Source organism: Spermophilus citellus, assembly GCF_964194105.1.
Source record: "Spermophilus citellus genome assembly, chromosome: 2".
Taxonomy (NCBI): Eukaryota; Metazoa; Chordata; class Mammalia; order Rodentia; family Sciuridae; genus Spermophilus; species Spermophilus citellus.
The window spans coordinates 21,371,688-21,384,317 of record NC_138183.1 but is presented as its reverse complement, the minus strand read 5'-3'; the positions used below and the strand labels follow the sequence as shown (position 1 = coordinate 21,384,317).

Genomic DNA, 12,630 nt, shown 5'->3' with positions numbered 1-12,630 from the left:
ATGAGGAGGAAGATTTGAAGTGGGCTTCAGAAGTTTTGAAAACTTGCACTGACCTTTTACTAACTGTGCGGAAAACAAGTGAGAGTTGAAGGGCGTATTAAGGTTGCCTGGTAGTGCTGAGGTCCAGCTGTAGGCCATTGTGTCACTCTGATCTCCTTTTTTTTTTTTTTTTTTTTTTTCCCCTCCAGCATTGTGCTCACAGGGCCAGGCCTGATGAAACAGGAAGTGGCCAGTTGAGGTTCTGCCTGGGCTTGGACAATGGGAGGGAGCATTTAGATATGGAAAGTAAGGAACTGCCCAAGAAGGAAGGAAGAAAGGAAAGATAGGAGCGGACAGAATGTCAAGAGACTAGGTCAAAAGAGACTGAGAAGACAAGGGTGTCCACAGGTGGAAGAGCCTGAATCATAGGGGGTGCTCTTTAGGGAGGGAGATATGAGCGTTTCTGCCTGACTCCAGTCTGGGAGACCCCAGAGAGGAGGGAGACATGGTCAGCTCAGAGGCAGGTGAGGGGACCACCTGGATGGGAGGGCACCCAGATGATGAAGGGCTTTGGAGAGGAAGCTGGAGAACCAGGTGCTTGGGGAGCCGACAGGGAGTCAGTCCACCGCTGTGAGGAGGTGGAGGATGAGGGCAGCATGAGCCTGGCAGGGTTCCCGGGCAATGGAGCAGCTGGGGCAGCTCCTGGCTTAGCTCCTGGCCTGGGGTGGGTGTGGACAGTGAATGGGAGAGAATGAGCAGTACCCAAGGGATGGGCGGGCTGCAGGGAGGCTGCATTCTCAGGGGAGAGCTAGAGTTCAGAATCTGAGTAGGTCGAAGAGCCACATCTATTATGGAATGGATGTTCCCAAATAACTTGGGGGGAAGATCTTTTCTCAGAAGGAAACCTGGAGGAGAGTGAGGGTGAGTGGCCAGAAGCCTCCCCTGTCATCATTCTCAGTTGTTCTCTGAGGGTGGTTGTCATTTGATAAGGGAAGAGGTCGCATTGATGGGGGACAGGTGTCACCTGGACTTCTCTGGCTCTTGCTATGGCCTGGGTGGATGCCACTTGTGATGAAGACCAATCTCTCTGGAGTGAGTCAGTTGTAAATTTTTGGTTGAGTGGACATTCTTTGGAATGGCTCTGGGCCACAGCTGCTTGGCACGTCAACTCTTGGGGTGCAAGGGGATGCCTTTTAGGGTGGGGTGATGCCCAGGGGACAGACTGACTAGACCTAGGTCTTCCAAAGTGCTGAACTTCCAAAGAAGAAAAAAGAAAAATTTCCAGAGATGCCAGAGATGAGGAAAGAGGTATTCATAGCAAGCAATGGTACTAATAGTAAAAATGAATACCCTTTACTGTGACCCTGTTGCTCAGTTACCTGTCCTTCTGACTTCAGGTGTGTAACCATGACCTTGGATCTTTGTTGGACGTTCTAGCTTGTAGACACACTATATGGAAGGAAATAGATTAAAGTGCTGTCATGGTTGTCCGTGGTCATGGAATTGTGTGGTTGGACATTTTCCTTTCATTTTTATTGCTTCGTTAGCCACCACTATTAGAAAACAGAGATAAACAGATATTTCTTTATTTTCTTTAATTATATCCTGAATTTCACAGAGGAAAAATTTATTACAAACTCATGCTTGGAGTTTTACTGATCTGCATATTTTATGAAGACTGTGAGTCATGCAGCTGGGTTTCTCTCCAGGAATCCAGTGATGTCCGCGGCCCAGTTTCAGCCAGTGCATGGTGGGCAGGGAGTCTGTTCGGCTAGCCTCATTCCTGGCTCTGCTCTTTTTCTCCGTCCTTGTTTTTCTTTTATCATTCTCATCTACTTCTCTGTCATGTCATTCGATTATATTTTATATATCACTATGTCTTTTATAGAACAAGCTGCGGTAAAAATAAGGAAAAGAGATAGTGGGCCAGAGAGTGTGAGCATCCTGCTTGTGGTGGTTTTTACCTATCGCTTTCTAAAGCATCAGGCAAGTTTTTCCTGCAGTATTAAATCCCGTGTGGTCCTTAAAGGAGCTATTAAAACTATGAATGGGCTGGGGTAGGGCTCAGAGGTGGAGCGCTGCCTAGCACGTGTGAGGCACTGGGTTTGAGGCACCACATAAAGATAAATAAATAAAAGTATTATGTCCATCTGCAATTGAAAAATATTTTTTAAAAAACCATGAACATGGGGCTGGGGATGTGGCTCAAGCGGTAGCGCGCTCGCCTGGCATGCGTGTGGCCGGGGTTCGATCCTCAGCACCACATACAAACAAAGATGTTGTGTCCGCCAAGAACTAAAAAATAAATATTTTTTTTAAAAAATTCTCTCTCTCTCTCCCTCTCTCTTTAAAAAAAAAAAACATGAACATTTTGTATGTTTTTGACTGTAAAAATACTGTATATGGATGATAAAATTTGGAAACAAGGATGATTATAAAGAGAAGTTTTCACTGTCAGTTCTAAACTTTTTTCCTATTAAAAATTTTAACACAAGTGAAATAATAATGGATGTACAATGAATCTGGTATCTTGCTGGTTAAAACTATATTGAAGCATTTTTGTCATTAAAAATATCTTAAAACATAATTACTGATAACTATAGAATAAATACACTATAATTATAGTAGTTTTAAATTGTTGTTCATAGAGGTTGCTTTGATTCCTTTGCAATTTGAAATGATATTGCAATGCAAATCATCATACAGATATATATGCCACTTCTTTTTTTTTTTTTTTTTTTTTGAGACAGGACCTAAGAATAAGTAACAGTATAATTCTCATAGTAAAGAATATTCATTTTTCTACATTAGAAGCTTAACATTATCACTCTATAGGAATGCTTCTTTGGTTATCTCTAGGCAACCCTGGACATTTTTTGTTCGTTTTGTTATAGCCTTGTTGTGTTGCCCAGGATGGCCTTGATCTCCTCCTGGGCTCAAGTGATCCTCCAGCCTCAGCCTCCCCAGTAGCTGGGACTATAGGTACATGCCAACACATCCAATTTCCCTGCTGCTTGTAAAACTTTCTTTTCCAAACCAGGCGTGATGGTGCATGTTTGTAATCCCAGCAGCTCAGGAGGCTGAGACAGGAGGATTGCAAGTTCAAAGCCAGCTTTAACATTTTAGTGAGATCCTCATCAATTTAGTGAGACCCTGTCTCAAAGTAAAAAATATAAAAGGCTGGAGATGTAGCATGGTAAATTTCTTTTGGAATAAATCTCCAGCACCACCTGACCAAAAGAAAAACAAAAACAAAAACAACAACAACAAAAAATACCCAACAAATCTTTCCCAATAGTAAATTCCTAGAAGTGTAATAACAGTGCTTAATGACATAAATATAAAAGAAAACCACAAAGGAGAGGATACAGGTGAATATGTGTATAAGCTTGCAGTGTGATGGCCTTCTGGTTGATGACACCAAAGCAACTGCCTTAAGGGGAAGGGACACAGGAAATCTACTTCGTGACAATTGAAAGTTCTGTTTCAAAAAAACCATTTAGAAATACGAAAGGCAAGTTGCAATACAGAGCTTATACAAATGTAAAAGACTTGACCAAAAAAAAAAAAAAAAGGGTAGGGTGGGGTGTGGGGAACCCTTGACAACAGAAGAAACGTGTATGGCCAACAAGCATTTGAATATAAGAATATAAATTGCTTTATTTTTTGAAGCAGTGTGCTGATTAAAAATATGTATGCTCTTTCATCCAGCAATTCTGTTTTTAGGAATTATTTTAATAGAATTATCAGATAGGTGCCTACTGATGTTTATTGTAGCATTGTTTATTGTTTGGAAAGTTGGAAACAGAGGGGAGGGAAAGGAGAAATTCTGGGGAATGATATTGGCCAAATTATTGTTACACTGTGTATATGCACGAATATGTAACAATCCTATTATATACAAGTGTAATGCACCAATAAAAATATGGGGGAAAAAGTTGGAAACAACTTGAATGGGAATTTGGTTTAATAATTGTATAGCCGCTCAATGGAACACTGTATATCTATTAAAAATAGTTATGTAGATCTGAACTTACTGACATAGAGAGATGTCTAAGATGTACTAAAGTGATACAGAAAATGAGTGAATAAATGAACGTTCATAGAAAAATATGGAAAGATACAAACCCTAATGGGATTATGGCTGAGCCTTTAACTTATTTCTCCTGATGTTTTAAAGTAAGTATATATAGCCTGAATAAATAATAAATAGAAAGGAAAAAGGAAAAAAAACCAGTTACCCAAATGTGAAATTGGCTGAAGCAAAACAAATCTTGTGTTTTATTATGCTGTTTCTTGCAGTTATCAAATATTAATTTAATAGAGGAGAAATGTTACATAAAGTATAATTTCTAAAATGTATTTGAAAAACATAATAAAGAGAAATGGGCAGTTGAAAAAAAAAAGAAGAAGAAGAAAAAGCCACAGGTTCCATCAGTCCCATTTATAATGAAAATGAGTTGCTTTCATTTGTCACTTTTCAAAATGTCCCTTTCATGGGCTGATGATCATCAGTTCTCTGATGGAGCCTGTCTGTGGACACAGTGAGAGGCCTTCTCTCAGCAATCTTCTTACTATTGAGGAAACTAAGGCTCAGGGAGGCCGGCTGGTGCCTCTGGGATCTGGTGGGTACTGGCACTTCCCAGGCAGAGTTCTTCCCACCCTGCCTCAGGGTGAGTGTCCAGTGGCCTGTCCCTCCACTGCTGTCATGTCATACCTGAAACTTCGTCAGGAGTGACTTGTTCTGTGGATTTAAGCATTGCTGCCCGTCCCTGCCTTCTATGATTCCAATTCTTTGGGAGAGTCTTCTAATAATTTACAGAGAGCCAAACTGAATGAATTTCTCCATATCTTCCCACCCCTGAAGTCCCCAACCATGGGGGAAGGTTGTGTTTCATGGGTGTTTGCTGATCTGGGACTTTGAAAAGACAGTCTAAGACTGAGTCCTGCACCTTCAGGGTTTTGCTCAGACTGTGAGCACAACTTTTGGGGAGGATGAGATCATAATTTTCAGTGTCAAAACCGTTCACAGCCATTTCTTTGGATGACTCTTCCTTTTTGTGTTTTAAAGATTTTCTTGGTGTCTTGAATTAAAACAGAAATTTGGCTTGAAGGAGTGAATTTATAAAATGTCGCTTGAGCCATTTTTATCTTGTACTTTAATTTCTGAGATCAGTAATTGTTGGTGCCCTCCTAGGGAAAAGTGGCTTATCTGAGACATGATTCTAATCAGTGAGTAAAAGTGTTGTTTTGATGTAAATCAACTTAATTTTATTTAACATTGGTTTTCTTATTTAAAATGCTGTTTCATGTTTTAGAAAACTAAACATTCAGGAAAGGAGATAAGGTTATTGATATTTTTATCTGGTACAGTGGTATTATATTATGTCCTAGATACTTTCTTATGTATCTAAAATACAGTATACTTTGAAGGTCGTGATTCTGGCAGAATCTGGCAGATTAAGCAAAACCCTTTCTATTTTCCTTTAATCTGCCTCCTAAATGAGCAGTGATCCATTATCTCCACCCTTTACTTTCCTTTGCCTTTGGCAAAGCTTGTCAGCATATTTACTGGAAGGTAGAGACTTAATTTCTTTACATGGATTCGGAAATAGTTGCAATATCCTAAGTGGAATTATTCTGTGAAGAACATTCTGAGTTAAGCGTGGAGGAAATCAATCAAATGTTCTAAACAATTCTGAGTTCCATTTCCTGAGGGTAGGAAAAAACAAAGACACAAAATCCCCCAAACCTGACATTGTCATTCTGCCTCCTTAAATTGTGGCTTTGACTGGTCGTTCATGTTGGTAAACTCCGCCACTTGGCTGGCACATCTGGTGGAAGGAACGTGTGTTCTTTCCCAGTTTGGTTATCCTAAGAGTGCTTTTTTCCTTCCCTCCAGCCAAGATATGCTTCTATTCCCTTATGCTCATTTTTTTTCCATTTTCTTATTTGCAGAGTACTCGGGCAGAGTTTGACTTGCCAGAATATTCTGTTCGCCGAAGATACCAGGATTTTGACTGGTTGAGGAGCAAACTGGAAGAATCCCAGCCCACTCATCTCATTCCCGTAGGTAGTAAGTCAATACAGCTTGTTCTCACTTTCCCCGAGTGATCTTGCCCCTTCCATTCCGGGTACACTTAGCCACATTTCTATGCCATACTCCCCCATCAAATGTACGTAAAACACACTCGATAGTGTATTTCACCTTTTAGATTTAGATTTCTGATTGGCTGTACAGTATGCCAGTTTCTCAGGCGGGGTGGAGTAGATTTTCACTCTCATTATGGCAATGTTTTTGAGGAATGGAGAACTCTAATTCTCACTTGCTGCCTCTTTAAATGTCAAAGCTTGATAGCATAAGCCCTCCCCCAGATGGCTCTCTCCCCTCAGTGGCCACTGTTCTTGAGGTTTGGATAGCTGCCACCAGGTGAAGAATGATGCCTTAGACTGTGGCTGGCTTTCTTTGGACATGGGTAACTCAGGGAGCAGGAAATCTGCCACACAATTCATTCCAGCCACAGTTCTTTAATTTAAAAGACAAACAAAACCACCTAACCCTATTTATTGAAGCAGCATAACATTTATCAACTTACGCCTACACATGTTTTTTCTTTTTTATAGAACCAGAGCAAATGAAATTTCAAAGACTAACAAATCACTTAGCATGCATAAGACTGTGGATTTGATCCCCAGGAACACACACACACACACACACACACACATCAATATACGTATTAAGTACTTTATAAAAAGTAGAAATAATTAGATCCTAGAGATTTGTTTGGGTTTTGGAGGTCTTTGGGCAGTTTGGGTCATAAAACTCTTTGGAAAGAGACTGATTTGTCCTGTAACAAAGTCCTTGTTTGAAAAACTTCTTAGCACTACCAATTTTCCTGTTACCATTGTGTCTTCTAACCCCCCCCCCCCACCTTGGTTGTACGTGCTGTGAACATACTGGCCATGTCTTATCTTCGAAGGTGGGAAAAGCCCTATTGCTAGGGTTGGGGTACAAATGATGGGACCTTTCTTTCCCAGAGCATCTCCTCTTTTCCCACCAGGTGTCCCCTCTGCTCTCCAAGCCTGAGGTTTTCCTTTTCTATCTTCTCATCACTTAAAAGCATGCCTGAAAAGTGAACTATTGTTTTTAAACAGTTGGAGCTATTTCTTAAATTAGAATCTTAACTTGGCAAAATTGGCAGCTAGTGAATCATTTTTTATATGTCAGAACAATTTAAGAATCACAAAATTATTGTGAAGGTAGCAGAGAGTTCTTATATATTCCACACCCAGTTTTGCTCATTATTAACATTTTATATTAGTATAACACTTTTGTCACAATTTATGAACCAATCATCATTACTGTTATTTTTGAACATTATTAACCAAAACTACTTGATTCAGAGTAGTTTTGTGTGGTGTCATTTTTCTGTCCCAGGACAGACCCAAGACAGACAGACCCAAGACACCACATTAAATATCCTAGTCATGTCTCCTTAGGTTCTTTTTGGTTTTGACAGTTTCTCAAGCTTTCCTGGTTTTTTTGATGATGGTTTTGAGGAGTACTGGTGAGGTATTCTGTAGCCTGTCCCTCAGTTGACCTTAGTCTAATGTGCTTTTTGGGGGGTTAGATTGGAGTAATGTGTTCTGGAGAGGAAAACCACAGAGGTAACGCATCATTCCTGTTGTAGGTATCTCTGTGGTTAACCTGCCTCACCTGTCTGGAGGAGCCACTTGTTGACTTTGTCCATTGCTGTTCTCTTGTTCTCTCCCTTTCTGTCCTGGGCTGGGTATGGAAGTGCTCTTTATGGGAGGCCCACAGTGTGTTCCCCCTCCTGCATCTACTACTTTCACCAAGTGGCGCTTGAGATCAAAGGCTAGAGAGCGACACCTACTGGTGGAACATAGTGGCACTCATCCATCCACCTTGATGCATGAAGCACAGCATGGAAATTTCCAGAATGCCCAGGTGGATGCAGATCATCTCTAAGTATGGTTTCTTATGTCTGAGTAGAAACCGTAAGAAGGTACTTTAGAAGCCTGCAGAACCTTAAATTTCTTCATGAATTCTCAATACATATCTGAAGTAGAAGGAGATTTAATTTAGGAGAGCATCTCTGAAAGTCAAACCAGAAGCAAAACTTTTTTCCCTCAAAAAAATCATTTTACAGAAACTTTATTGGTGTATAAAAACTGCTTTATTGGTATATAATTCATATATCTTACCATTCATTCATTTAAAATGTACAACTCAAAGGTTTTAGTATAATATTCAGTTTTGCCACCATCAGCAAATCAACGTTAGAATGTTTTCATCACCCCCAAAAGAAACTTTGAAGTGCTTAGCTCTTGATTTCAAACCCTCTATCTCCCCAGCATCTAGAACCTTACCTCTACTTTTGTCTCTATAGATTTGTCTTTTCTGGGCGTTTCACATCAGTGGGATGATCATGATGCACTATGTGACTGTTTGTGACCAGGTTCTTTCTCTTACTGAGCATTGTGTGTTCAAGGTCATGCATGACAGCATCTGTTTCTGCTTCATCCCTGTGTTTGTCTATCCACTCACCCTTGATGAACATTTCAAGTTGTTTTGCTTGTTTGGCTATTATGAATACTACTACTGTGAACATTGATGTAAGACTTTTTCTGTGGCCACATGGTTTTGTTTTTCTAGGGTCGATACCTAGGAGTGTAATTGCTAAATCCTAAGTAATTCTATATTTAATTTTTTGAGGAACTACCAGTCTGTGGCAATATCATTTTATATCCCCATATGCAGCTCTTGGGGGAGTTGCAGTTTCTCCACGTCTTCATCCATAATGGTGATCATCTGTCTTTAGTTGTATTCTTGCTTGTGAGTAGGAGGTGGTGTCTCACTGTGGTTTACACGTGCATTTCCCTGATGGCTAATGACGTTGGGCATCTTTTCAAGGGTTTGTTGGACATTTGTGTGTCTTCGAGAAGTAGTTATTCAGATCCTTTGCCCGCTTAAAAATTGGCCTTTTTTATAATTGAGAGGTCATATTTTGGGGGAGGAACTTCAGCAACTTTTTAAATCATGTGGGAAACTTTAGGGACACGGTGGTGGGTTCCTGGTTTGTTTGGCGTTTTGTGTCTGCCTTCCCAAGTCTGCTGTGGTTAGAAATGTGTGAGCATGCCTGAGCTTCCCCGTGCTGTTGCTCAGGTTAGGAGTGTGAAGATAAAATCCCCACTCTGAAACCTGGGCTTCATTGAAGCCATGTGAAGTGGTCGGTCAACAGCCAGCCAGAGGGAGGCGCCGGAGAGGCGCCGAGTTCTTTGATTTGCCTTTCCCCGTGGGTTGTCATAGGCTGCCCTTGTTTGCAGTCTCTGTTCTTCTGAACCTAGTAACCTTTGGAGCTCTACCGGAGAAACTCAACCCTCTGCTTCCTAGACCCGCCTTTCCTTTGCCTGAGTAGAATTACAAGATGGTTTATATTGATTGGACTTTCTCTCAACCCAGTCTTTTCTACTTTATCTTAACAATTCTGTCCTGTTGAACAGTAGCTTCCCTCTCCCCTTTATGTGGTGCTGGGGATTGAACCCAGGGCCTTGTGCGTATTGAGTATACAGTCTACTACTGAGCTACACCTCTGGCCCCTGTGTTTTACGGTGCTGTGACTTTAAAAAAAAATATTGCTTTGTTCCTCAGGAATTTTAAAAGCCAAAGAAATAACCATATGTGCTTAAAATGTCATCTTGAAACCAAAGTGTGTGAGTACGGTTGTCATCTCGTAAAAGCACTTCGCTGTGTTTTTCTGTATTATGTAACAGTTGGAGCCACCCAAAAGTATTTATTGCTACTGTTTTTCCCTCAGTGTTTTCTTTAAGCTTTATGAAGTATAATTGGTACACACAAAAGAACCATGTGTGTCTTTAATGCCTACAATTTCATGAGCATGTGTGCACCATGATGCTATCACCACTTATGCAATAGACACCCACCACCTCCAGAATTTCCTCGTGTACCTTTGCTTGTGTGTGTGTGTGTGTGTGTGTGTGTGTGTGTGTGTGTGTAGAACACAACACTAGATCTGCCCTCTTGATAAGGTTTTAAGTGCAGAACACCACATTGTTCTTAGGCATCATTGTTTCACAGCAGGCATCTAGACCTTGTTCATCTTGTATGACAGCAACTCTACACTAGATGAAAAACTCCTCATTTCTCCTTCCCCTCTTTCCCTGGAACCTCTGTTCTGTTGTTTTGTTCTGTGTTTGCTCAGTGGTTTTAACCCTGCTCCATTTGCCAGTGCAAATGCTAGTTACGCAGCAGAGAGACTGCATGAAAAAATGGGCAGGCATAAATTCAGAAGATGAAGTGAATGTAAACACTTGACTGTATTTCACTTGGAAGTTTTCTTCATTTTTATGAAGGCACTTTATAGGAGGGATATGTTTGCATTTTCTCTGCACCTAGTTTTCTTTTAGGTTAATACTCACAGGATTTAAGGAGAAGAAATTTGTAATTCAGTGACTTTTTCCTAATATGAAATGATCAATAAAAACTACACCTTCATTTTCTAGTTCTCTCTTTTTTTTTGGTACTGTTAAATATACATACTTTTATTTTTTTCCAGTAGCTAAGTTAATAAGTAGTGAAACATTGATCGAACTTTCAAATACTTTAAATTAAACCAGGCTTGGCAATTATTCTTTATGGGGTCAAGGCCTTTAATCTTGATGTTCCTTTATTTATTTGAGAGTTATTTTTGCCTGGTAGCAGTATTTTCTACTAAACTGAAAAGGATAGGTTTGTGTCATGAAGTGGGTGTGCACCAAGTATTGGATTGTATAGAAGAAACTGTTCAAATGCTGACAAGAGGAAGTTGGGCATTTCAAGATTGAGCAGTAAAGCTTTGCAAGATAATCATAGAGGTTCAGAATGAAAACATTAAAGCATTTGTTTATGTGTATCTTTCAACTATCCTTTTATAATGTTTGTGATGCTTTATAATTATGTAATATGTAGTAAAGCAACGTACGTATTTTGAAGGAAAAAAAAAGATTGAGCAACTAAAATATTTGTCCAGATTTCTTACCAGAAATGTAGTGTTTCAGTGACAATCTGTAGGAAATATGCTTTTATTTCAGAGGTTGCAAAACAGTTTTATAAACTAGTATAGAATATATGTCAAAAGTATTTTTTCCAAATACACTTGACTGTATTTCACTTGGAAGTTTTCTTGGAATGTCAGTACTTCAAGGTTAAAGTTTGAAAGATTTAACTGTAATGTTTTGCAAGTAGGATTTATTTATTTGTTGCAGATTCCAAACACATATCTATAAATGTATCTAGTTTTTAAAAGCTTTTATGTTAGCAAAAATAACAAATACACTAACATAGATAGATTTGGTGCATTGAGGCCCCACCATGGCGGTCTATCAGTTTAGGGCCTGGTCTATCAGTTTAGGGCCTATCTTCCTTCATTTCTTTTCACTTTCTGAAATCTGCTCCAGGTCCTATTTTTTTTAAAGTGGCCTAAACAATGCATATTTTTTTTAGAGGTCAAAAGTCCACGAGCAGTCTCATGGGCTAATGTTGAGGTGCAGACCAGGGCTGTGACCATCTGAAGCTCTAGGGGAGGATCCTTGCCTGCTTCTTCCAGCTCTTAGAGGCACCTGAGTTCCTTGTCTTGTGGCCTCTTTCCATCTTTAAGGCCAGCAGCATAGCCTCCCCTTGTCCCTCTGATGTCTGATTCCACCATCATATCTACTTCTGTAAAAAAAAAAAAAGGAGGTACATTCATTTAACATAAAGGCTACCACTTGAGCCATTTCAAGGTGTGTAGTTGAGTGGCTTTTAGGCCATCATAATGTTGCATGACTGTCACCACTGTTCAACCCAGAACTTTGTCATCACCCTCAGGATACCCCATGCCCACTGGCAGTCACTCCCCATTGCCCCTCTCCCAGCCCAGGCATCATGACTCATGCTGCTAGGAATATTCGTTGTACAAGATTTTGGTGTAATGCTTGTTTTTTTTTTTTTTTTCCTAACTTGGCTACACACCAGGGAATGGATCATATGGTAATTCTATGCTTAATCTTTTTTTTTTTTTTTTGAAACAGCCCAACTGTTTCCCACGGCAGCTGTACTATTTTATATTCCCACCGGTGGTGTATAAGGATACAGTTTTTCTACGTGTTTTCTTGCACTTGTTTCCTATTTTCTAATAACCATCCTAATAGGTATGAAATGGTATCCTGGATTAAAAAAAAATTTAGCCTCAGTGATCCATGGAATTTCTACCCTGTGTCCTATTCCCCATTTTGCTTCTGTTTTTCAGTGTTCACAAATTTAACAACCTCATCTAGCATTAGTTAGACCTCTCCCGTGTGCTTGGAGCTGTGTTGAGCTCTTGAACACATGATCTCACTTACAGACTACAGACACTTGACTTCACCATAGCCCAGGTTCCTAGGCACAAACAACCAGAAAGTAATAAAGATGAGGCTAAGAGTTGGCGTGTCCCATTCAGGATGTTTGAAATGAGGACAGACAAATTCCCAAAGCCATGTACTTTTGGGAATAATAACACTTAATACAGAAGGAAATCATTTGAAGAAGTTGGTTACCCTAGTGTTCCTTTAAATAATAAACTCTTGGTTCAACAGATGTAAGATCATCGA

The 12,630-nt window shown here is 40.0% G+C and overlaps 1 protein-coding gene across 1 annotated transcript in view; it reads left to right on the top strand.

The window, feature by feature from the left end:
* Positions 1-12,630, top strand: part of SNX30 (sorting nexin family member 30) — a 111,638-nt gene that overhangs the window by 58,736 nt on the left and 40,272 nt on the right. Inside the window, exon 3 of the mRNA XM_081282459.1 lies at positions 5,938-6,048. Within this exon, the coding sequence (XP_081138585.1) occupies positions 5,938-6,048 (111 nt within the window). The remainder of the gene's footprint in view (positions 1-5,937; positions 6,049-12,630) is intronic.